This window comes from Phocoena sinus, chromosome 5, assembly GCF_008692025.1.
Source record: "Phocoena sinus isolate mPhoSin1 chromosome 5, mPhoSin1.pri, whole genome shotgun sequence".
NCBI classification, from domain to species: Eukaryota; Metazoa; Chordata; class Mammalia; order Artiodactyla; family Phocoenidae; genus Phocoena; species Phocoena sinus.
The window spans coordinates 93709663-93736074 of record NC_045767.1 but is presented as its reverse complement, the minus strand read 5'-3'; the positions used below and the strand labels follow the sequence as shown (position 1 = coordinate 93736074).

The 26412-nt window shown below is 42.3% G+C and overlaps 1 protein-coding gene and 1 long non-coding RNA gene across 7 annotated transcripts in view; one reads left to right on the top strand and one right to left on the bottom strand.

The window, feature by feature from the left end:
* The first annotated feature begins 6830 nt into the window (after positions 1–6830).
* On the top strand, positions 6831–24560 carry LOC116754121. Its single transcript, XR_004349961.1, has 7 exons — positions 6831–12916; positions 14029–16884; positions 17155–17350; positions 19171–20409; positions 20577–20734; positions 21668–21803; positions 23034–24560. It is a non-coding gene; the product is annotated as an uncharacterized LOC116754121 (long non-coding RNA).
* Positions 16484–26412, bottom strand: part of SHROOM3 (shroom family member 3) — a 311495-nt gene continuing 301566 nt past the window's right edge. For 5 of the 6 annotated variants that reach the window (XM_032632338.1, XM_032632340.1, XM_032632339.1 and 2 more), the window contains 2 exons: positions 21485–21757; positions 16488–17464 (listed from right to left, as the gene is read on the bottom strand). In XM_032632338.1, coding sequence (XP_032488229.1) covers positions 17099–17464; positions 21485–21757 — 639 coding nt within the window. In that variant the 3' untranslated portion in view covers positions 16488–17098. Of the gene's footprint in view, positions 17465–21484; positions 21758–26412 lie in introns of all 6 variants that reach the window. The other variant, XM_032632342.1, reaches the window with a different exon arrangement.

The following is a 26412-nucleotide window of genomic DNA, read 5'->3' as shown; positions in this document are numbered from 1 at the left end:
TATCAATTAAGTCCATCTTGTTTAATGTATCATTTAAAGCTTGTGTTTCCTTACTTATTTTCATTTTGGATGATCTGTCCATTGGTGAAAGTGGGGTGTTAAAGTCCCCTACTATGAATATGTTACTGTCGATTTCCCCTTTTATGGCTGTTAGTTTTAGCCTTATGTATTGTGGTGCTCCTATGTTGGGTGCATAAATATTTACAATTGTTATATCTTCTTCTTGGATCGATCCCTTGATCATTGTGTAGTGTCCTTCTTTGTCTCTTGTAATACTCTTTATTTTAAAGTCTATTTTGTCTGATATGAGAAATGCTACTCCAGCTTTCTTTTGATTTTCATTTGCATGGAATATCTTTTTCCATCCCCTGACTTTCAGTCTGTATGTGTCCCTAGGTCTGAAGTGGGTCTCTTGTAGACAGCATATATATGGGTCTTGTTTTTATATCCATTCAGCCAGTCTGTGTCTTTTGGTGGGAGCATTTAATCCATTTACATTTCGGTAATTATCGATATGTATGTTCCTATTCCCATTTTCTTAATTGTTTTGGGTTCGTTATTGTAGGTCTTTTCCTTCTCTTGTGTTTCTTGCCTAGAGAAGTTCCTTTAGCATTTGTTGTAAAGCTGGTTTGGTGGTGCTGAACCCTCTCAGCTTTTGCTTGTCTGTAAAGGTTTTAATTTCTCCATCAAATCTGAATGAGATCCTTGCTGGGTAGAGTAATCTTGGTTGCAGGTTTTTCTCCTTCATCACTTTCAATATGTCCTGCCACTCCCTTGTGGCTTGCAGAGTTTCTGCTGAAAGATCAGATGTTAACTTGATGGGGATTCCCTTGTGTGTTATTTGTTGGTTTTCCCTTGCTGCTTTTAATATGTTTTCTTTGTATTTAATTTTTGATAGTTTGATTAATATGTGTCTTGGCGTATTTCTCCTTGGATTTATCCTGTATGGGACTCTCTGTGCTTCCTGGACTTGATTAATTATTTCCTTTCCCATATTAGGGAAGTTTTCAACTATAATCTCTTCAAATATTTTCTCAGTCCCTTTCTTTTTCTCTTCTTCTTCTGGGACCCCTAAAATTCGAATGTTGGTGCATTTAATATTGTCCCAGAGGTTTCTGAGACTGTCCTCAGTTCTTTTCATTCTTTTTTCTTTATTCTGCTCTGCAGTAGTTATTTCCACTATTTTATCTTCCAGGTCACTTATCCGTTCTGCCTCAGTTATTCTGCTATTGATCTCTTCTAGAGTATGTTTAATTTCATTTATTGTGTTGTTCATCATTGCTTGTTTCCTCTTTAGTTGTTCTAGGTCCTTGTTAATTGTTTCTTGCACTTTCTCTATTCTCTTTCCAAGATTTTGGATCATCTTTACTATCATTATTCTGAATTCTTTTTCAGGTAGACTGCCTATTTCCTCTTCATTTGTTAGGTCTGGTGGGCTTTTATCTTTCTCCTTCATCTACTGTGTGTTTTTCTGTCTTCTCACTTTGCTTATCTTACTGTGTTTGGGGTCTCCTTTTTTCCAGGCTGACGGTTCGTATTTCCTGTTGTTTTTGGTGTCTGTCCCCAGAGGCTAAAGTTGGTTCAGTGGGTTGTGTAGGCTTCCTTGTGGAGGGGACTGGTGCCTGTGTTCTGGTGGAATAGGCTGGATCTTGTCTTTCTTGTGGGCAGGTCCACGTCTGGTGGTGTGTTTTGGGGTGTCTGTGGCCTTATTATGATTTTAGGCAGCCTCTCTGCTAGTGGGTGGGGTTGTGTTCCTGTCTTGCTAGCTGTTTGGCATAGGGTGTCCTGTAACTTGCTGGTCGTTGAGTGAAGCTGGGTGTTGGTGTTGAGATGGAGATCTCTGGGAGACTTTCGTCATTTGATATTATGTGGAGCTGGGAGGCCTCTTGTGGACCAGTGTCCTAAAGTTGGCTCTCCCACGTCAGAGGCACAGCAGTGACTCCTGGCTGCAGCACCAAGAGCCTTTCATCCACACGGCTTGGGTAATTCACTTCTGTGTTCTGGATTTTAGCTTTGTCTTCAAAGCCCAGGAAGTAACATTACTGCACCCATCAGAACCAATGCCATAGTTTCAGTTGTTGCTGTACATCCTGCGCCAGTTGTGTCTAAAGTACTACTACCGTCTGTTTGATGGATTTGCTTTATATCACTGAGGTTCATCTCATTTGGCATCCCTGCTAGTGTTGGAGGGTCTCCTGCAGAGGTATGGGGTGGCTGTGGCTCACCATGGGGACGAGGACACTGGCAGCAGAAGTTTTGGGAAGTACTCCTTGGCCTGAGCCCTTGCAGAGTCTGCCATTAGCCCCAGTAAAGAGCACAGGTAGTCTATTTATGATTATTATATCTTTCTGATGAATTGACACCTTTATTATTATGAAATGTCCCTCTTTATCTGTGGTAATACTTTTAACCTTGAAGTTTATTTTATCTGATATTAATATAGTCACTCTGGTTTTATGATTAGTCTTTACATGTTTTGTCTCTTTTCATCTATTACTTTCAAACTTTATATACTTAAATGTGTTTTGCAGAAAACATAAAGTTGGATCTTGATTTTTATAATTTATTTGGACAATTTCTGTCTTTAAATTGTAGTGTTTAGGCCACTGAAATGTAGTATAATTCTTCCTAAATAACATACATGACTACCATGTTATTTGTTTTCTCTTTGTCTCTTCTGTTTTTTGTTTCTTTGTTCTTTGTCTTTCCTGACTTCTTTGGGGTTGTTTGAATATTTTTAAAATTCCACTTTAACTTATGAACTGGCTATATAGTTATAGATTTTAAGAAAATTGATAGTCTAGGGATTACAATTACAGATCCTGATGCTCAGTAATTTATTAAAATCCTTTTTTTCCTCTGTCGTTCAAATTGGATCATTTCTACTGATCTATTTTCAGGTTTAGTGACTCCATCATCTCTATTTTGCTTTTAAATTCTTTCAGTGTATTTTTAAATTTCAGGTACTGTATATTTTAGTTTTATCATTTCCATTTGTTTCCTTTTTATAGTTTTTATTTATCTGATGAGATTCCTATCTTTTTGTTCATTATGAGCTTTCATTAATGAACATTTCCTTTATCTCACTGAGCATAGTTATAGTAGCTGGCATAATTTTTTTGTGTGTGCTGATTCCAACTTCTGGATTATTTCAGGACTGGTCTTTGCTGATTGTCTCTTCTCTCGAGATTGTGTCACAAATTCCTGCTTCTTCCTGTGTCAAGCAATTTTAGATTATAACTTGGATGATGTGAATATTATATCCTGAAAACTCTGCATTGTTATAGATTCTTCCAAAGAGTGTTGATATTTTTGTTTTGACAAACAACTAATGTGGTTGGAATCATATTACTTATTTTTCTTATTTATTTTTGGCTGCTTTGGGTCTTTGTTGCTGCGCATGGGCTTTCTCTAGTTGTGGTGAGTGGGGGCTATTCTTCGTTGCGGTGCATAGGCTTCTCGTTGCGGTGGCTTCTCTTGTTGTGGAGCGTGGGCTCTAGGCGCACGGGCTTCAGTAGTTGCAGCACATGGGCTCAGTAGTTGTGGCACGTGGGCCCCAGAGAGTGTGGGCTCAGTAGTTGTGGCTCACTGGCTCTAGAACACGAGCTCAGAAGTTGTGGTGCACGGGCTTAGTTGCTCCACAGCATGTAGAGTCTTCCTGGACCAGGGCTCGAACCTGTGTCCTCTGCATTGACAGGCAAATTCTTAACCACTGTGCCACCAGGGACGTCCTTATAGTATAGTTGTATTAACTATAGTCACTGTGTACATTCCATCCCCAGGACTTATTTATTTTATAACTGCAAGTTTGTACCTTTTGACCACCTTCACACATTTTGCTCATCCCATTCATCCATTGATCTATTGATGGACCCTTACGTTGTTTCCATGTCTTGAGTATTGTAAATAATGTTGCAGTGAACATGGGCGTGCTGATATTTAAGATTCTGATTTCATTTCCTTCAGTTAAATACCCAGAAGTGGGATTGCTGGATCATATGGTGGTTCTATTTTTAATTTTTTGAGGAAACTTTATACTATTTTCTGTAGTGGCTGTACCAATTTACATTCCCACCAACAGTACATAAGTGTTCCCATTTCTCTACATTTTTGACAGCACCTGTTATTTCTTATCTTTTTGGTAATAGCCATTCTAACAATTGTGAGGTGATAGCTTGCGGTTTTGATTTACATTTCTGTGATGATTAGCGATGTTGAACACCTTTTCATGTGTCTGTTAGGTATCACTATGTCTTTGTTGGAAAAACATCTGTTTAGGTCCTCTGCCCATTTTTAAATTAGGTTGCTTATTTTTTTTGATGTTGAGTTGTATGAGTTCTTTGTATATTTTGGGTGTTAGCCCCTTATCAGATAAGTGGTTTGCAAATATTCTCTCTCATTCTGTAGGCTGCCTTTCCATTTTGTTGATGTTTCCTTTGATGTACAGAAGATTTTTAGTTTGATGTAGTTCCACTTGTTTATTTCTGCTTTTTGGTGTCAAATCCAAAAAATCATTGTTGTGATCAATGTCAAGGAACTTACATAGATTGTAAGGTTTCAGGTCTTCAAGTCTTTAATCCCTTGTGAGTTGATTTTTCTGTGTGGTGTGAGATAGTGGTCCAGTTTCATTCTTTTTCATGTTGTTGTCCAGTTTTCCCAGTACCATTTATTGTAGAGACTATCTTTTCCCCATTGTATATTCTTGGCTCCTTTGTCATAAATTAATTCACCATGTATGCATGGGTTGATTTCTTTTTTTTTAAATTTTATTTATTTTTGGCTGCGTTGGGTCTTCATTGCTGCATGTGGGCTTCCCATTGCAGTGGCTTCTCTTGTCACGGAGCATGGGCTCTAGGTGTGCGGGCTTCAGTAGTTGTGGTTCATGGGCTCAGTAGTTGTGGCACGTGGGCTCTAGAGCGTAGGCTCAGTAGTTGTGGTGCATGGGCTTAGCTGCTCTGTGGCATGTGGGATCTTCCCAGACCAGGGCTTGAACCCCTGTCCCCTACATTGGCAGGCAGATTCTTAACCGCTGCGCCACCAGGGAAGCCCTCAGGGGTTGATTTCTGAGCTCTCTATTCTGTTCCACTGATCTATGTGTGTGTTTTTATGCCAGTAGCATATTGTCTTGATTACTATCACTTTGTAATATAGTTTGAAATCAAGAAGTCTGATGCTTCCAGCTGTGTTCTTATTTCTCAAAATTGCTTTAGCTATTTGGGGTCTTTGTGGTTCCATATAAATTTTAGGGTTGTTTATTCTATTTCTGTGAAAAAGGGCATTGGATTTTTTTTCATATACATGTATGTATTCTTTTAAAAATTCTTTTCCCAGTAAGGTTGTTACAGAATATTGAGCAGAGTTCCCTGTGCTATACAGTAGGTCCTTGTTGGTTATCCATTTCAAATATAGCAGTGTGTACATGTCAATCCCAAACTTCCTAACTATCCCAACCCCCCACTCTTCCTCCCTGGTAACCATAAGTTCATTCTCTAAGTCTGTGAGTCTGTTTCTGTTTTGTAAATAAGTTCATTTGTATCACTTTTTTCAGATTCCGCATATAGGCGATATCATATGATACTCTTTGTCTGACTAACTTCACTCAGTATGACAATCTCTATGTCCATCCATGTTGCTGCAAATGGCATTATTTCATTCTTTTTAATGGCTGAGTAATATTCCATTATATATAAGTACCACATCTTCTTTATCCATTCTTCTGTCAATGGGCATTTAGGTTGCTTCCATGTCTTGGCTATTGTAAACAGCGCTGCAATGAACATTGGGGTGCATGTATCCTTTCGGACCATGTTTTTCTCTGGGTATATGCCCAGGAATGGGATTTCAGGATCATATGTTAGCTCTATTTTTACTTTCTTAAGGAACCTCTATACTGTTCTTCATAGTGGCTGCACCAATTTACATTCCCAACAGTGTAGGAGGGTTCCCTTCTCTCCATATCCTCTCTAGCATTTATAGTTTGTGGATTTTTTTTGCTGTACGCGGGCCTCTCACTGTTGTGGCCTCTCCCGTTGTGGAGCACAGGCTCCGGACGCGCAGGCTCAGCGGCCATGGCTCACGGGCCCAGCCGCTTCGTGGCATGTGGGATCTTCCCAGACTGGGGCATGAACCTGTGTCCCCTGCATCGGCAGGCGGACTCTCAACCACTGCACCACCAGGGAAGCCCTGTTTGTGGAATTTTTGATGATAGCCATTCTGACCGGTGTGAGGTGGTACCTCATTGTATTGATTTGCATTTCTCTAACAATTAGTGATGTTGAACATCTTTTCATATGCCTCTTGGCCATCCATATGTCTTCTTTGGAGAAGTGTCTATTTAGGTCTTCTGCCCAATTTTTGATTGGGTTGTTTGTTTTTTTATTGTCAAGTTGTCTGAGCTCTTTGTATAGTTTGGAAATTAAGCCCTTGTCAGTCACATCATTTGCAAATATTTTCTCCCATTCCATAGGTTGTCTTTATGGTTTCCTTTTCTGTGCAAAAACTTGTAAGTTTGATTAGGTCCCATTTGTTTATTTTTGTTTTTATTTCTATTGTCTTGGGAGACTGACTTAAGAAAACATTGGTGCAGTTTACGTCAGAGAATGTTTTGCCTATGATCTCTTCTAGGAGTTTTATGGTGTCTTGTCTTATATTTGTCTTTAACCCATTTTCAGTTTAGTTTTTGTGCATGGTGTGAGAGTGTGTTCTAACTTCATTGATTTATATTCAGCTGTCCAACTTTCCCAGCACCACTTGCTGAAGACACTTTTTCCCATTTTACATTCTTGTCTCCTTTGTTGAAGATTAATTGACCATAGGTGTGTGGGTTTACTTCTGGGCTCTCTATTCTGTTCCATTGATGTGTATGTCTGTTTTTGTGCCAATACCACACTGTTTTGATTACTGTAGCTTTGTAGTATTGTCTAAAGTCTGGCACAAAGTCCTGCTTTGTGTTTTTTCCTTAGGATAACTTTGGCAATTCCAGGTCTTTTATGGTTCCGTGTAAGTTTCAGGATTATTTGTTCTAGTTCTGTGAAAAAATGTCATGGGTAATTTGATAGGGATCGCATTAAATCTGTAGATTGCTTTGGGTAGTATTGCCATTTTAACAATATTAATTCTTCTGATGTAAGAGCGTGGGACATCTTTCCATTTCTTTGAATCATATTTAATTTCCTTTATTAATGTTTTATAGTTCTCAGCATATAAGTCTTTCACCTCCTTGGTCAGGTTTATTCCCCTTTATTTATTTATTTGGTGTGATTTTAAAAGGTATTTTTCTTTATGTTCTTTCTGCTATTTCATTGTTAGCATTAAGAAATGCAACTGATTTCTGTACGTTAATTTTGTATCCTGCTACCTTGCTGAAATCATTTATCAGTTCTAGTAGTTTCTGTGTGGAGTTTTTAGGGTTTTCTATATATAGTATCATGTCATCCTTAGCTATGTGATTTCTGTTTGATATTTTCTTGTATATCTCTCTCCTTTTACAAATTCTCACTTTGTTCACACATTGTTCTCTTGACCTTGGTGAGCATCTTTATGGCCATTATTTTAAACTCTTTATCAAGTAAATCATTTATCTCCACCTCATGAAGGTCTTTTTCTGGAGTTTTATCTTTTGTTTAAAATATGTTCTTCCCTTTCTTAATTTTCTTCGACTGTGCTGGTTTCTGTGCGTTAGAAAAAACAGCCTCCTCTCCCAGTTTTAAAGGTTTGGCCTTGTTTATCATTCAACCATGCCCTGGTTCTTGGTTGTCTCTCAAATGTTTGTGATTGTTCAAGCTGCTTTCTTTGTGCTTAGTAGCCACCAGTAGTTGACGGTGTGCCAAGCCCCATCAGTGACCCAAAGGGAGGATCTCAGTCAGCACCTAGATGCAGGCTGACTGGAGCCAGACCCTCAGGCAGACTAGGAGATGGACATTTCTGTCTCTTTCCTCTGCACTGAGCCCTGGGGTAATAGCTGTTAAGAGCTGTTTCTTGTTTGCTACCATCCTGTTGAACCCTTGAACAGAAGCCCTGCTGGCCACCAGAGCCAGGCTATCATAGGATGTGTCCTCTGGGCAGCAGCCATGAAAGCCAGGATGCCAGGTGTGTGTACAAGATCCTTTTTATGGAGATACGGGCAACGTGGGGCAGGGCAGAGGGAGGGCATGAAACTAGTACCCACTGGCCTCCCTGGTCTCTGGAGAGGATTGCAGTAGCTAACCCCCGCCCCCCGCCGCCCATATGTGGTAAATTAGAAGCCTGACCCTCAGGCCACAGCTTTTAAGATCTGCAAATAGGCCTCTTTCACAGAAAGACTGGGCTCTTCTGTCTGCTGCCTCTGCACGGTGCCCTGGTGAGGACAGCTACAGTGAGTCTTTGCAAGTCCCTTAAGAACTGTTTCTTGGTTCACTATAGCCTTCTGAGTCTTAGGGACAGAAGCCCTGTTGGCTTTCAGAGGTAGATGTTTTGAGGGGCCATCTCTCAGGTGGAAGTCTTAAAAGTTGGGGCACCAGATGTGTAATCCAAACCCTTTACTCCTCAGGGAGAAGCTGGGAGTCGTGACTTCCTCCCCCAGTTGTTGTCAACAACACCCAGGGTGGGGTTTGGTGAGATTGTGTTTCAGCCTCTCCAGCCTGTTTTCTTCTTGTTCATCCAATGTATAGGAGTTGCTTGGCTAGTTTCTGGATTTTTTTTTTTTTTCAGAGGGAATTGTTCTATGTGTAGCTGTAGATTCAGTGGGAGGAGGTGAATTCAGGAGCCTCCTATGTTGCCATTTTGAACTGGACTCTGTTTTTTAAAATATCTAGTTGTTACAGCAACTTGGGCTACACCCTCACCATGATAAAAACATCCCCGGGAGTTGCTATCATCACGATCTCCAATAATTGTATGAAGGATAAAAACCAGCTACCTATTTAGTCAGTATCAAATATCTAATTTGCCCTAGTTTCTCACTTTTCCTCATCACTGTTTTTTAAACTGAGGTATAATTTACAATCAGTATTATGCACAGATCTTAAATGTTAAGTTGGATGAATTTTGATGATTTCATACACCTGTGTAACCATAGCTCAAAGCAAGATATAGAATATATCTGTCATCCTAGAAAGTTCTCTTTTGTTCAGTTTGAATCAATCAGCTCCCCTGCATCCCCAGGCAACCACTTTATCATTTCTACCAACACAGGTTAGTTTTGCCTGTTCTAGAACTTGATATGAATGGATTCATACAATATATACTTTTTTTTGTATGTAATTTCCTTTGCTTAACAGTGTTTTTCATCCATGTGGTTACATGTATCAATAGTTTATTCTTTTTTTAAAAAAATGCATTGATAGTATTCCATTGTACTAATGTACTGCAGTTTTGTTATCTGTTTACCTGTTGATGGAGATTTGAGTTGTTTTCAGTTTTTTTGACTATTGTGATTCACGCACGCTGCTATAGACATCTTGTACAAGTCTTTTTTGTGGAGACATATTTTAATTTCTTTAGAGTAACTACCTAAAAGTGGAAGTGCTAGATCATAGGGTAAATATATATTTTTTGTTTTGTAAAGAACTACCAAACAGTTCTCTGAAGTGGGTTACTCGTTTAGCAGAATGCGTAGGAACTCCACTGAGTCACCAACACTTGAGTTTAGTCATTCTAGTGAGTGGGTAGCAGAATCTCATTGTGGTTTAAATTTCTGTTTCTCTGAGAAGTTTGAGATGTCCATCGCCTTTCTGTGTGCTTATCGGCCATTCATAGATCTTCCTTTGTGAAATGTCTCATTGATTCTTTTGCCAAGCTTTTAAAATTGGGTTGTCTTTTTATTACTGATTTGTATTCATGTATTACGTGTATTTGTATTTGTGCATGATGGACAGAAGTCCTTTGGTTGGCCACCTCCCACTGATTCCTGATCCATTCGACCTGAAGAGCTGTGGTTCTACTTTTGTTAGCAGGCCTATGATATACCTTCTCAATTAGCCACGCCAGTGCACATATTGAAGTTCCCAGAGTAATGATGACCATGCACATTTCCTGCTGTACTTCCCAAAGATGCTTTTCTCTTGTCTACCTGTGGAGGCACGTTATTTTTTATTTTTTTTTATTTTTTGCGGTACACGGGCCTCTCACTGTTGTGGCCTCTCCCGTTGTGGAGCACAGGCTCCGGACGCGCAGGCTCAGCGGCCATGGCTCACGGGCCCAGCCGCTCCGCGGCACGCGGGATCCTCCCGGACCGGGGCACGAACCCGTGTCCCCTGCATCGGCAGGCGGACTCTCAACCACTGCGCCATCAGGGAAGCCCGGAGGCACGTTATTTAACCACAACTTGAAATTATTTCCTTAGTTACTTATTCCTAAGCACATTATTCCTTCGTTAGCTTTTTAACTGACATTTGCAAGAAGACCTTATTGCAATTTGTTCGTCAACCCTGTTATATCACCTTCAAAATTTATTGTTCAAAACCAAGAAGTCTTCGGTAAGATTTGTAGAAAAGGTCAGGAAAAAATGGAGGAGGAAAAGGATTTGCATTCTCACTGTAAAGAATACATGTCTATTCAGGGTTTCAAACATGGATTAAAGTAATTACTCCTTGATTTGGGGGAAGTTTCCTCAGAGTATTAAATAGTAATATCAAAACACATCGAGTGATGTGTTCTTAAACTGAGTTTATTATTAAACTCATTATTAAACTTTCTGAGTAAACTTGGAATAATGTCTGTTTATATCCTAAGCTGCAGTTCACTTTCTGCCCACCTACCTGCACAGAACCCTAGCCCTGAAAGGGAAGTCAGACTATCTTCCTGCCTTTTTTTTTTTTTTTTTTTTTGCAGTACGTGGGCGTCTCACTGTTGTGGCCTCTCCCGCTGCGGAGCACAGGCTCCGGACGCGCAGGCTCAGCGGCCATGGCTCACGGGCCCAGCCGCTCCGCGGCACGTGGGATCCTCCCGGACCGGGGCACGAACCCGCGTCCCCTGCATCGGCAGGCGGACTCTCAACCACTGCGCCACCAGGGAAGCCCTCTTCCTGCCTTTTAATAAATCTGCTTCCAAATCATTTCATACCACGTAGATCTATATTCTTTTCTTTTTCTTTTAATTGTCAGGAAGGAAGATTAGTGTTCTTAAATTCTCAGTCCAGTGCCTATGAGTCCTCTTTGTTGAGTTGTTCCTTATCCCCTCAATTCCTATTACTGAAAAATAAAGCCAATTCCTATACTCTGTTCTAATTAGAGAAGGGAAATAGCTCTCATTCACTCTTACACATATTTATACACATTGCCAAGTTTGCAGAGTCTTCCTTTACCTGTCTCTCTCTTTTTTGAATGAGCTTGAAGGAGGTGAAAACATTTCCCTAAATTGGAAAAAGAGCGCATTCTTGACTTTACACTCAGGTCATCTTCCCTTCTAGCTCTTTATTTATTCCCATTATCCTTTCTAAGTCACCCCTACACCCCCCCCCAAAAAAAGAAAAAATATAACTGGAATTATTTGGGAAATGAAGAAACAGAAAGATGACAACCCTAGAGTGAGGTAGACAAAAACACACAGAGACAGAAAGGTATGCGTGTGGAGACACATGAAGAGACAGAGAGACTCACAGAGGTGTACAGAGGCATCATAGCCAGACAGAGATCGACAGGTACAGAACTTACACGTGCTCTTAAATAGGCCTCATTCTAAATCTATTGCTTTAGGTACTTTGAGGAATATGAATGTGTGAAGCACATTTAAAGAAAACAAATGAGAAACTGCTTTCCTTTTGACACCTCTTTCAAGAGATAGAAATTGTCCATTTGATAGGTTTTTTTCTTTATTATCAGAGAAAGTTCTTACAGAATCAACAACTACAAAATTCTATATGATACCAGAAGATAATGCTAGGGTAATGATCTAGAAGAATAAATCTGTGCTAGTTACCAATTTATTGCCTCTTAGCTCCACATTCCCCCTTCAGTACATGCTCTGTGACAGCGGACACTTGAATCTCCTTCACAGCGAGCGTGACGTTAAGCTTTCTCAGTAGAGGGCGCTGGAGGGCAGGAGGGAAGGAAAGGACTATACCCTGCTGTTTGCGCTGCTGCCTGGTGCAGGAGTGGCGTGGTGTGAGGGTATCTGAGGGAGTTCTGCCCCAACCATGGGTCACCTCAGTGACCTTGCAGCCTCAGCAGGGATAACCTTCTCCCAGCCGTGTGGACTTGACACACCTTGAAGGATTCCTGCTTGCATCCGTGCCCCACAGGCATTCTGCCAATACCCTCTTCCCTCAGGCCCCTAGCAGATAACCTGACTCAGAGGGTTTTCACTGAGCAGCCAGCCCCTCTGCAGGCCTCCACTACCTGTGCATGTCTATGCTCTGGGTTGCCTCCTGCTTGCCCAGGGACTGCAGACCGGCTTCTGGCCTGGGCAAAGAACAAAATTCTCTGCTGTCAGTGGACTGAGTTCTCCAAAAAGCTCTGAACCCCAGCCTTTGTGAGGGCGGCCCTTTCCAAGTTTACCTTTTCTTGGGTACTCTTCCTTAGCTCAAGGGTATCATACAGAATTTACTTATATTCTATAGGTACTTGTTTATCAGAATACAATAATTTCTCATACTAAACTTCCACTGTGTAAAGCAATAGCAATACTGATGTCTTAGCAAGAAATGCAGCTGCTTTTCCACTTATAGAAGATTTGAGAGGAATTTATAGAATGAGGCAGGACTAAGGGAACCAGTTTCTTTCTCCACAACTTTTTTCCTGCCTAATTTTGATTTTAGCCTTTTAAAATCAGTTGATGGCTCCTTTCACTTCTCAAAGGAAAGGAACACATTTTTGTTTCATTACCTAGACTGTCAGATCCAAGCCAAGAGAAATTCTAACCCATAGGTAGCGCGAGACTAGTGATGAAGCCACAGAGATCTGAGTACGGTCCCCACTGCAAAGGTCAGTCGTGATTTCAGGTGAGTACAGGTATCATGGCAGCACTTCAGATTACTGACATGGTTTGATAAGCTGATTCCTTTGGGGGGGAAATAATTAGTGCACTTAGCCTGAATAAGTACTTAGCTTGTTTAAATTTAAGACAGATCTAGGAGGGAGTGAGCGGGGGCTGGGGGGGGGAACCCATATCACAACCTTGAGGATGATTTAATTGTGGGGACAGTATTAACTCATAAAAATGTAGTTAATGAGAGTAAATGTGACAGGGCTTCGAATTTCTGGGATTATTATGATATACATTCACGCCAGTCTAACTGTGATCCTAACAATAAAAACCGTACAAACGACAGGGGTAAGAGGCTCTTGGATGTTAGAGTACATCAGAATAAACTGGGGAACTTGTTAAGATGCAGGTTCCCAGCCTACTTGTTCGTGTCCCAGCAACTGGCCTTTTTATAACAAGTACCCGTTACTCTGATGCGGGTGCTACCTTGACTGTACTTTGAGAAACCATGATTGAGTTAGTGTCTGAATGAGCTCCCTTAAGAAAAGTAAGGTTTCATTTAGAAATAAGAATAAACTAGAACACCGTTCACGTGTCCCTGGTATCAAAATGGCCTTTATCATTTTATTCCATGCTTCGTCCCAGAGAGTTCAGGCAGCAGTGAATACCTTGGCCCCAATAATCTATTTCTGGGTAGAAAGGCCCCTTCACGTTCACCTGGCCATGTCTTGCTGGAGATGGAGAAGTTATTTCTCGCTCAAGTTCTTCCTTTTCCTCCCAGCAGTAAGGTGAATAAAACTCATTTTATTCTAAGAAAGGAAAAATAATTCCAACGTGACAGAATAAAGCCAGTAATATCATAGAAAATTAAACTAAAGAGAAAAAGTTGGAAACATATAAGAATAAAAAGCCAACATTTTCCAAGTTATCCAGAAAAAAAGCCCAATACTTTAATAAAAGATGCTTGAATAAAAAACAAACTTCACGGTAGAACTCATATTAGGAATGACTGTGATCTATCAAACTCAGAAGTGACTTTGGATCAGATATTAACAATGGAGTAATAGGAAAACTGGGATTTCCCAGGCTGGTTTCTGCTTTAATATCTTTTTTTGCCATGCCCTGCAGCATGTCGGATCTTAGTTCCCTGACCAGGGATCGAAGGCGTGCCCCCTGCAGTGGAAGCACGGAGTCTTAACCACTGGACCGCCAGGGAAGTCCCTGGTTTCTGCTTTATACGCCCCAAAGAACCTCAGTTAAGCCCTCACTCCTCATTTCAACAGACTCTTGGGAGCTGACCCAAACTTGCTCATCTTCAAGTCTGAAAACCAGTTGATGGTCTTCATCACCATAAAATGATCCCCTGGAGCAAAGGAAAAAAATGTTTGGTTTCGACAGTGCCTCTGGGAGAAACTCAAGACCTGTTGACTATGGACCCTCCCTGCATTCTTTGGGGTCAAGCAGCCACCACAAGATGCAAAGCAGCATGAGAAAAGGCTGAGTCAGACAACATGTAGCAACAAGCCCAGGAACTTCTCCAGGGGCCCAGGAAGTTGGAAGCCTCCCAGTTATGTCGTAGGACATTGTCCTTTCTTGGAACTTGGAAGGATTCTTGAGTATCAGCAAGGCCATCCCACTCCCACCTGACTTCTCACGGGACATGGTATCTCTGAAAGGATCGTATCCACAGGGACAATTATTGACCGAACAGACATTCCTGATGATGTAATGTGTGTCCTGAAATCCTGACCAACAGCTTGCTCATGGTTGCTGTGCCCGTGATGTTGGCCGAGGATGCTATTCGGAGGGAAAAGGTGGCTTCTACTGCGGATGAATTTTTTAAATAATTTTTTTTAATAGTAGGGAAAGAATGCAAAATAGGAGAGGGATAAAGAATAGGCTTATTATCTAGTTCAAGTTAACAATGAAAATTAGGTTAGTGATTTCTTCTCATCAGAGCACAGAGGTCAAAAGCCCTGTTATAAATATCACATCCGCCTGAGAATTAGATTTCACAGTCATACTCGGTACCTCACTCATCTCACGTAGCAGAACAACATTTCAACGGAACAAAAGAAGGGATAACTACCCTCAGAGCATCATCCCTTTCAGGTGCTTGTGGTGCCTCGCAGTATCACCTGCTCTGCTCTGGGGGGGGTCACTTACTTTGACATGTATAAATTAGAAAAGTGATGAAAAAGACTGAATGTGTACAACGTTCCCAGTCAAATCCCTAAGGATAATTTAGAAGAGTGTTGGGAATTGGGAGCCCCAGAATCCCCTGAGGAACTTCACCAAGAACTGCTGCAGACATTTGCTGGCTAGCTTCAACCTGCTCTGACCTCAGGGAAACCACTCAGTATCAGCAAGACACACCGGTTGGAGTTCATCTCAGGCTCCTGTGTTGGCCTAAGTCTGATGAAAAGTCAGTTGGAGGTACTGTTTTTTTTTACTTCAAAATGACCATGCAGTGTGGCTACTGAATGCTGTCCCTGGTTCTACTGATTCCCTGGGAGATGGAACCTCTAGATGTAAGAGATAAGCTTTTGAAAACATTCCTGGGAAACCAAGGTGCCGTCTTATAATGCAGTCTGACAGTGTAAAACCTCCGAAGAATGAAGCAATGGCTTTTGTTGATGGCTCAGGAGAAATCTGTGGGTGGCCTATTGATTCTAAGTTCATCAAAATACATCTGTATTGGGGGTCAAAACTACGTTTCTGAAGTTCTTAACCAGAAAATTTCCATTCATCAAAATGTACTAAGAAAAACGAGCGTTTGATACCCTCCTAAGAACTTTACTCTCCCAGTTCTCTAGGACTGGCTGCTATAGTACTTGTAGCCCAAATCGGCACAGTTGGCCACCCCCCCCCCCCCCCCCCCACATCCGAGGATTCAACCCATGTAAAAACAACAACAGAACTAAAGCACAGCCTGGGATTCACCACCTGCTTAAAGTATTGGGTTGTTGCCATCTCCGGCAGCTGACAACATAGCCTGGTCGCTGGCCCATCATCTCCTTCCACCTTCCAGTCTCTATATTTTAATAAACTTACATCTTAGGCTCTCGAGTACCCTCTCAGATGTTATTATTGAAGCAGAATAGTGCAAAATCAGTCTTCAGAGGTTAAGGAGGGAGTTTTCAGTGAAAATGTAGTTGATAAGTTTGACATTTTAGGAAAAGAAACTTTTTTGAAAAGCATCATTAAAACAGCCCGCTAAAATAGCTCACCAAAGAAGTTGTATTTAGCTCAAATCTCGTATAGGAGGACAGCATGAATTCAGTTTTGAATTGACTTGGGTTCCGGCCTCCTTGTCAACAGGTTGGAGAGTTGTCCTTGTTAGTAAAATTTAGCTTTCTCTCCACGCCAGTGATAATGATAGGAAGCACTAGGAAAGGATACGATCGCCATGCTGCACAAAGCCTTCTTCCTGGGAAGGCGCGTGTGCTCCCGACTGCTGCGGGAGCACAGTGATGAAGACTGGCAGCAGTGGCAGCCGGGGCTCTGCCATACTCAGCTTAAGACAAGCACTGAAGGTCTACTCACTGTTGAGAGTTTAAGAAAAAAGTCTCCACACTCAATGTGACTGTCTTTGGAATTCTTCGTTTCATTAAGGTTCTCACAAAATACAAAGCTCAAAGGTAACCGTCTACGTCCACCACAAAACAGAATCAAGTAAGTGGTTAGCACACAAACAATGATCTTTTTCATTTTTAAAAATATAAATAACAACGTTCAAAGTTTGACAGTTTTCTCCTGTTTGTGTTTCTCTTTAAGGCTTTATGTTGCAGACCCTTAAGTACGCGTACCTGTCGTCAGGATGCACTGCCCACAAGCAGGGAAGGCCACTGTGGGTACATTCCTGAGGGTGACACGCACTTATCCACGTTGCCTCAAGCCTGTGGAAAACTAAACAGACACCCTCCGATCAGTTCGCACAGTTTCATTAATTTTCTTTCTACCACGAAGTGACAACAGAAAGGGGTAAGTTCCCAGCAGCATTCAAGCTCTCAGAATAATCAATCATGAAGGGCGAGAAGGAAAAGACAGGCTTTTTCCTGGATGGAATTTTTTTCCTTTTATCCAGAAAAACCCCCATAACCCACAGAGTTTACAGGCTGGCTTGTACTGAAACGTTTTTCAGATTAAATAGTGTTGAGAGAAGGGGTGGGCTCTTCGTTGGGTCCTGGAGAAGAGGTTAAAGTGGAGAGGTTACTGTTGGAAAAATACTGACAGTCCACCCTCCCACGGCAGTCACGTCACCGGCGAGGCCTGGGGGCAGAGCCAGGGCCCCTGCCTTGGGCACGAAATCCGAGGGAAGGCTCTCCAGCAGACACTTGACCTGCTCCTGGCCCAGCTTGATCTTGTCGTCCAGCTCCCGCTGCTCGATGAGGAGTGTCGACTTCATTTTCACAAAATGCTGGTAATCCTGGAGTTGCTCCTTGGAAAGGTAATGGGCCAGGATGTCCAGCACCACGCGCTGCCTCCGGTCCACATTCTCCTTGAGCTCCCGCGCGTCCTCGTGCTGTGCAGCCAGGACCTTCCTCTTCTCGTTGAGAGAGCTCTGCCAGGGCGAAACAAGCAGATCAGCCAAGGGCCAGCAGAACGGGGAAAAGAACCGAACTGCCCGCAGAGAGACCTTTTTCAGGACGGTGCAGTGTCTAAGTTTCTATTTTGATTGTCGATCTAAAGTAAGGAGACTCAGTCGTTTGAAAATCGGTTCATTACCCTTAGGTTGCAGATACATGGTTCTCTAACTTATAAAGTCATGTGGCAGCTTTAATTTGAGAGATTATGTTAAAATTGGCTGGGGTAATGGCTTTACTGTAAGGCTTCTAGACTTAGAAGAACAATCAGGATTCCATTTATATGAGGTCCTTAGAATAGTCTACAGTCATAGAGACACGAAGTAGAATGGTGGTTGCTAGGCTCTGGGGGAGGGGAGAAAGGAGGGGGAGTTGCTGTTTCAGTGGGTATAGAGTTTCAGTTTCGCAAGATGAGAAAGTTCTGGAGATCCGTTACACAACAATGTTAACATAGTTAATGCTACTGAACTGTACAGCTAAAAATGATTACGACAGCAAATCTTATATGTAGTTTACCACAGTTAAACAACTGAAGGGAAAAAAAGCCAGTCATCAAGGTACCTTGAGTGTTTACAAGTATTTCCATTTTACAGTGGTCCTCAAAGTGGGTACCAGCAGCATCTCCCGGGGATTTGTTAGAAATGCAAAATTTCAGGCCCCCTTCCACCTACTGAATCAAAAGTTCTGGAGGTGTGGGGCTTAGGGGTCTGTGGTTGAAGGAGCCTTTCGGGCGATTCTTTGCAGTTAAAGTTTGAGAAACTCTGCCCCAATCCATAATCAACAGTGGGAACATTATTATTTACCATCTCCGAAAAAATCAGTTTCCATTTTTCAGGCCTCTGAATCTAACATGAGAGAAATTCTATTTGGCAATGATGGCAAGTTCATATTCTGAGAGTTTCTTATACAGACCCAATGGCAAGACAGCGTATTATCTTTAGACTTTACAGAAGTCTGTAATGTGGCCTTTTACTCAACACGCTGTCATTAACATTTTTAAAAATTTTACATTTAACCAGACTCTTCAGGCTAAAGTGAATGAGAAACTTTAAAGTGGAAATTAATCAAGAAATAAGAATATTTAAATATATACCTCAACACAGATTAGCTTATGTAGGGTTATGAAAGGCTCATGTGTCTCTGCCCTGAACTCCCCTTGAACTGGCCTGTCAGATCTTACCTAATAACGCCTAGAGGAAAAGTGGAAAGTTAATAGGTTAATCTTACAAATATCTCCATTTTCATAGGCTTCCTTCTCCTCATCAGAAAAACACACCTAAAAAAGAAACCCTCAGGGACTGAATTTGCAATGAAGACATGTTTCAAAATACCGTAGGGAAGTTAAGTTAAAAAGTGAGAACCTCTTCCTCACCTTTAAAAAATTATGACATATTTTAAACATCAGTATTGTATAGAGAATGGTATAAGATCTGTGTGCCCATCATTAACAGTGCCAAATCTTAGCTTGAACATGTTTCATATTTGCTTCAGTTTAAAAACAAAATATTCAGTTGATGAGTTATATATATAGAGTTCTCCCGATGCCCCTCCTCCCCTCACTGGTAACAATAATCCTGAATCTGGCATTTACTGAACCATTTATTCCTCCTTTCCTTATGCCTATTTACGCTTTTATTTAACAAAGACTAATAATCATAAAGACTAATACAGATGTATCTTGCAGATGAGCAAGCACTTGTATGTACTTGAGAGTGTGTACGCGCACTTAAGTGCTGAGTGGTTCCAGAATTGAATTCAACTCATCTTCCCGTAAGAACTGCTCCCATGTTGCGTATCTCAGATACCTGTGGCATCCACCCAAGCGACCGAACGGGAAACTTGGAATGACCTTCTGTTGTATCCTTCCCGTCATCTAACATGCCCTGCTAATTCAAACTCATTCTCTGAGTCACTCCCTATTCTCTATCTCCATGACAATGGCCCAGATTAACAGCCTAAACCCATCTTGCTAGACCATGTTTACAATAAACCTCCCAACTGTAACATCATCCTCACCCCTCCCCAGGCTGATTACGTCATGAAATTAGTTCATGGCTCTCCAGGCCTACAGGCCAAAGTCTAAAGTACGACCCTCAGGTCTTTGCGATTATTTTCTGCACTGGATACTGTTTACCCCTTCAGATCCACCCTCCTCTTCTATGTCCAGGGAAGCTGCACCCTGCTGGCTGCTGGTTTTGGCCAGTGGCAGTCATGGGCAGGAGGCCGGAAGCTGGGAGGGAGAAGAAATGGAGGCCTTTATCCCTGGCTCCCTCCTTGCCAGGGGGTGGTGGCTACAACTTTTCACCCAGGCCTCAGTGCCGCAGGTCAGCTACAGCTAGAGTTCTGATAAGGGCCCCTTCCTCGTGCTGCTCCAGGTCCAGAGGTAGTGATGGCTTCCCCACTGATGCTAGCCCTGGGGGGACAGTGGCTTCATTATCCCTTGTCGGTCTCCCTTAAAAACAAGTAAATCAAGGAGGCACTCTGCTCTAGACATACCAACCACATGGAAACCAATTCTTAAACACGCCATGGCCTGTCTGGACTTTGTCCATGACATTCCTCCTAAATGGTAAAGCCCTTTCCCTCTCAGCCCACCTGGAATTAAGGAAGTCCCCTAGGCTCCATTCAAGCGGCACTTGTGTGAAGTCCTTCCTGACCACACCACACCGCGTGAGAGGTGCTCTCATGGCTCCGAGTTTATGGCTGTGCTGTAGCATAAATGCAATTGCCGCTTCTACACGGGTTACGTTGCTTTTCCTCACTGACTGCTGAGTTCCTCGAAGGCGGGCCTGTTTTTAGGCAGCGTTCAGCCCTAGCACGCGGGGCACCTGGCATCTGACAGGTTCTTGTTAGCTGCTTTCCGGATGAAAGGAAGGTGGAAAGGACAACACTTTTGAGGCAAACACCGTCAGACAGTTTGCAGGTGAGGAAGCGAAGGCCCAGAACGTTTACACGAGGAGGGCACTCGCCGGGAGAGGGGCTGCGGAAAGTTCCTGGATGCTGAGTCACATTCCTAAATGCTTACCGCCTAGACTTCTTTCAGTCCTTTAAAAATCTATTTGACAAGAGACACCTTTCCTTTGAATGCAGTACATTCGGAGAAATAATTGGGAAATCCCTGACAGCACTGAAAGAGAGAGCTGGAGCTAGAAGGAGCCAGAAAGCAAAGGAACCACTTGACGGCTGCAGCGCTCATCACCTCGGCATATATATGAAAAATAGCTACGTCGATCACCTGACCTCCCTTGGTAAGTTTGTTCCATGAGGGTGGGGATCTGACTGCTTTGTTCACAGAGTGTCCTAAGTGCCTAGATCAGAGAGTGGCATGTACCGGGTACTCAGTAAATATGTGCTGTACAGCTGAGCACATGAAGAATGCTCTGTAGCTCTGGAATTAAGTTCAGTGAGGTGAATGACACTTGGGGGCTGCAGCAGGACTCCTCCTGTCCTGGCCCTGTTGCCTACTGGCCTGTTGTGAGGATTCTATGAGACTGCACCTACAGTGTGTCTAAGCCCACAGCGTCCGACCCAGAGGGAGGACTTAGATTCTATCTGGGATCGCCGCCGCTGTCACTACCAGTTATTCCGGTAAAGGCTGCCATGGACACAGCGGGTGCATCTTCACCAAGTGCCCGTGGCCCCTCACCTGCAGATTCCCGGGAGCCCTGTCCTCATCCCGAACAGTTGTGTCGTCCCTCTCCCTTTTTTTAATGTCAACCCCCATCATGCTTTTACCTTTCCTTTTTCTGGGATAAAAAGGAAGGAAAGAAACTCTGGCACCCACGTTTTTAACTTTTCCTAAGTATCCCTGAGGCTGAGGGGTCAGCATGACATCTTGGCGTGCAGGATCCTTCTCCTCTGTTCCCTGTAAGTTGGAGTCTCTCCCTGCCCCGGAGAGATGGTGACCGTCTCTAGAAAGGCTCCTGTCTAATCATACTTCCCTGGGTACATGGGCTCGGGCAGGAAAAGTGTAGAGCGGAATTGTTAACGCGGCCTACCCTTTCCTCGTTACTGGCGTCTTCACCAAGGCCACTGAGGACGTTCTCCACGCGGGCCAGGCGTCCTGAGAGGGAGAGCAGCAGGTTCACCACCTTGTCCAAGTCCCCGATGAACATCTTGTACTTGTCGATCTCATTGGGCTTGCAGAGCTCACTGATCCAGGCCTCTACCTCTTCCCCCAGGGCGTTATTGAGCTTGATGTCCATCAGCAGGCTCCCCTTGGCTTCCTGGAGGGTCTCAAGCTTGTGGGTGAGGCTTCCAATCAACTCCGCCTGGAACGAGAGGGGAGACGCATAGCAAAACTTAGCCATCTGACTGGTAAGTGAGGGCAGGATCCACTTCTCCCACCTGCATCCTTCCTATCTCGTCTTCGAGGCTCAGCTGGTAGGCCCCCCCTCCACTCTGCGTGGACTGCCCCCAACATAAGGCCACAGTCTTCCTTCCTTTCCCTGAATGTCTACAACTGCCTTCTCTGAACCTGTTCGGTCCTCACAGGCCAATGCGTGATTACACATTGCCTCGGAATGTTTTCCAGTGGTGTCGTGCTGTGTACAGCGCTCTCTTCCCAACTGGTTTGTTAACAACTCACTTTTAAAAGTCTTTTCAATACGTGTTCTCATTTGATCCTCACAACGATACCGTAGGCAGGCAGGGTAAATATTCTTGTTTAACAAGTGGAACAGACAAGAGTCAAAGGAATTAGGGAATTGCCTAAGATCACAGAGCTGAGTATTAGTCACAGATACCATTTGTGGAGGAAATACCATGAGCCGAACGCTGCGAGGAAGTCCATGGATTACCTCACCTGGTCTTCCCAGCTGTCTTGTAGTAGATACTACTTTAGCTGCATAGTGCGCCAGCCGAGGAAACTTCGACTTAGGGAGGTGAAGGGAGGCTAAGACACCTACGCTGGTGGGTGGGGCTGCCGTGAACTCAGGCAGCCTGACTTTGGGGCCACCCTTGTACAACCATTGTAAATATTCACGAGACCTTTATTCAGAATTCAGTCCCTTGTTCTGTCCTGCACCCACTGTCTCCAGTGAGCAGGGCTATGTAATCTGCCACCTTACTTACGTATCTCCATACTATGAAACAGAATTACACAAATACCCAGTATGCTTAACTGAAGGACTGAAGTAAAGGTCTTAATGGTTTCAACTTTGACTTCATCTGTATGAAGCGTCGACTCTTACTTTGTTGCAAGAGAAATTAGACTCCATGGCTCTTCAGTCATTTTTCTCTTCGCCTGAGGTAGCCATATGGAAAAAGAACATCTTTTTTTGGTTAAAACCTACTTCTTTACCACTAACAAGGTTCCAGCTCAAAATTTATATGTATGTATGTGTGTGTGTGTGTGTGTGTGTGTGTGTGTGTGTATGTATACATGAACCCAAGCTGTGTGAATTCAGTTGGAAGAAAACAAAGGGTCACAATTTCTACATTAGAGTAAATCTTCATTTTAAACGAAGGAAGAAAAAAAGGGAAAAAGAAATATTTTTGAATAACCAAACTGAAGGGTACTGACAGCTTTGTGTACTGTTTCTTCAGCATGTGCACCAGTGAATACAATAATCACAAACTTGGAGCTGCCCCCACCTTGGAGCTGGACTACCAGAGGTACTTCAACTAAGCAAGGTTCCCAAGGTCCTTGAAATGTTCAAGTTCTGGCTTTAATGGTGACATCTTACTGTCTTCTCGACTCGCCTAATCCCAGAGACTGAAGGGAGCTTAAAACATTCCCATCTGCTGCACCGACTTATTATGGGTTATAATCTTTGGCTTTCTACAAGCAGTTAAGACAAAGTGGATACAAAAGACAATTTTAGTAGTGGAAAAAAAATGTACAGTATATATTATTCCTTAACTGAAGAATCTGAGCTCAGAAAAATGCAGGTGGGAGAGAATATTGTTTAATTTTCCTTATACTCCCCTGGAAGACTCATCATTTTCTAAACAACAATTCTGGTTGGCAGCTATGGTATTTGCCTGCAAAATAACCTGCTAGATACCTCCAGGAAAATGCCCAGCGGGGGTGACGATCTTGCACTGTGCTCTCTGTTCCTATGAAGAGAATGGCAGGGATACTGGGATGGAGAGAAGGAGGGAAAATAAACAGTACTTGCTGTTACATCTCCCAATATCCCTGCTGGACAGGGTTCCACAAGTCAAATGTCACCATTCCTGTCTTTCAGATAGACGATGAGAGAGACTGACATCTACGTGAAGTCAGCCCAGGAGTTTTTAAGCCTCGTGGCTTGCATTTCCTAGGCTTGCCACTCTGAATGTTACCAAGAGGGTACTTTCTTATAGAAAACCGGGTTATGCCAAATCCAAGAGCTAGTTAACTAAGCAACAACATTCTCATGACTCCAACCTCAGGAAAAGGCCGCCTGCTTATTCCAGCGTTTTGGGATCCGTTTCAACCTCACATCTTGAGTAGTAGACTTTCTACAAAAGGAATTATAAAAACCAGAGAGTAGAAAGAAAAGGCAACAGCTTCGTGTTTTCCATTACTCCTACAAATATGACTTCTTTTGAAACTAATATTGTGTCATTTCTGGAACTCCATTCTAAAAATCCTCACTATGGCTCTCAGTAGCTGGCATTCTAAGAAATAGATGTGATGATTTTAAATTTGCAAATGAGCTTAAACCAGTAAGGGTAAGTCTGTCCTCACATGGGGTGAGTGGTGAAGAGGGGGGAGAACTCTTCCTCTGAGTTTCCACTGAACTCCGTGCACTGATTTTCTTAGGCTCCTTCAATCTAAGCAGGGTTCATAATATCCTTGAAATGTCCAAGTCCTGGCTTTAATTAAAGGTTATGGGTCAGCAGTGCTGGAAGGGCAGCCACCAAGCGAGCAGGGTTTGATGGGTAAGGACGGGTCAAAGAATTTGACACAGCTGAACAGCCATCAGGTTCAGAGTCTAGCCCATTCAGTCTTTCCTCTGGAGACCCTGTTGGGTTTTTTTTGTTTGTTTTTTCGTTTTAATTTTATTGGAGTATAGTGGATTTACAGTGGTGTGTTAGTTTCAGGTATACGGCAAAGTATTTCAGTTATACATATATTCATTCTTTTTTAGATTCTTTTCTCATATAGTTTATCACAGAATATTGAGTAGATTTCCCAGTGCTATACCAGTAGGTCCTTGTTGCTTATCTATTTTATATATAGTACTGTGTATATGTTAATCCCAAGTTCCTGATTTATCCCTTCCCCCCACTTTTCCCCTTTGGTCACCATAAGTTTGTTTTCAATATCTGTCAGTCTGTTTCTGTTCTGTAAATAAGTTCATTTTTCTCATTTTTTAAAAATTAGATTTCACATGAGTGATATCATATGATATTTGTCTCTCTGTCTGACGTACTTCACTTAGTATGATAACCTAGGTCCATCCATGTTGCTGCAAATGGCATTATTTCGTTCCAGTCTATGTCTTTTGGTTGGAGCATCAAATCCATTTACATTTAAGGTAATTATCAACATGTATGTTCTTATTGCCATTTTGTTAATTGTTTTGGATTTGTTTTTGAAGATCTTTTTTCTTCCCTTCCTCTTTTGTTCTCTTGTGATTTGATATCTATCTTTAGTGTTGTGTTTGGATTGCTTTTCTTTTCTGTGTGTGTATCTACTGTGGGTTTTTGGTTTGTGGTTCCCATGAGGTTTTGATGTAGCAGTCTATGTATGTGCAAGATTGTTTTAAGTTGCTGGTCTTTTAATTTGAAATGCATTTCCGATATCCTGCATTTGTACTCTCCTCACGATTGCTGGTTTTGATATCATATTTGTGTGTGGATGATTTCCTACCTTTATGTTTGCCTTTACATACCGTGAGCTTTCCCATTCATAATTTTCTTGATTCTAGTTGTGGCCTTTTCTTTACTGCCTAGAGAAGTTCCTTTAGGATTTGTTGTAAAGCTGGTTTGGTGGTACTGAATTCTCTTAGCTTTTGCTTGTCTGTAAAGCTTTTGATTTCTCCATCAAATCTGAATGAGAGCCTTACTGGGTAGAGTATTTTGGGTTGTAGGTTCTTCCCTTTCATCACTTTAAATATATCATGCCACTCCCTTCTGGCTTGTAGAGTTTCTGCTGAAAGATCAGCAGATAATGTTATGGGGATTCTCCTATATGTTATTTGTTGCTTTTAGTATTTTCTCCTTTGTCTTTTTTGTCAGTTTGATTAATATGTGTCTGAGCATGTTCTTCTTTGCATTTATCTTCTGTGGGACTCTCTGCTCTTCCTGGACTTGAGTGTTTCCTTTCTCATGTCAGGGAAGTTTTCAGCTATAATCTCTTCAAATATTTTCTCAGGCCCTTTCTCGCTTCTCCTTCTGGGACCCAAATAATGCAAACGTTGTCCCAGACGTCTCTGAGGCTGTCCTCATTTCTTTTCATTTTTTCTTCATTCTCTTCAGCCGCAGTGATTTCCACCATTCTGTTTTTCAGCACGCTTATTCATTCTTCTGCCTCAATTACTCTGCTGTTGATTCCATTTGGTGTATTCTTCATTCCAGATATTGTATTGTTCGTCTCTGTTTCTTTGTTCTTTAAATCTTCTAGCTCTTCGTTAAACATCTCTTGTCTCATCTTGATCTGTGCCTCCACTCTTTTTCTGAAATTTTGAATCATCTTTGATATCATTACTCTAAATTCTTTTTCAGGTAGGTTGCCTATCTCCACTTCATTTAGTTGTTCCTGTGGGTTTTTTTTTTTTTTATCTTGTTCCCTTGTCTGGAACATATTTCTCTGCCATCTCATTTTGTCTAATTTTCTGTTATTTGGGGTCTCCTTCCCACTGGCTGCAGGATCAGAACTCCTCTTGCTTCTGGTGTCGTCTGCCCTCTGGTGGATGAGGTTGGTCCTGGGGCTTGAGCAGGCTTCCTGTTGGGAGGGACTGGTGCCTGCCCACTGGTGGGGGGAGCTGGGTCT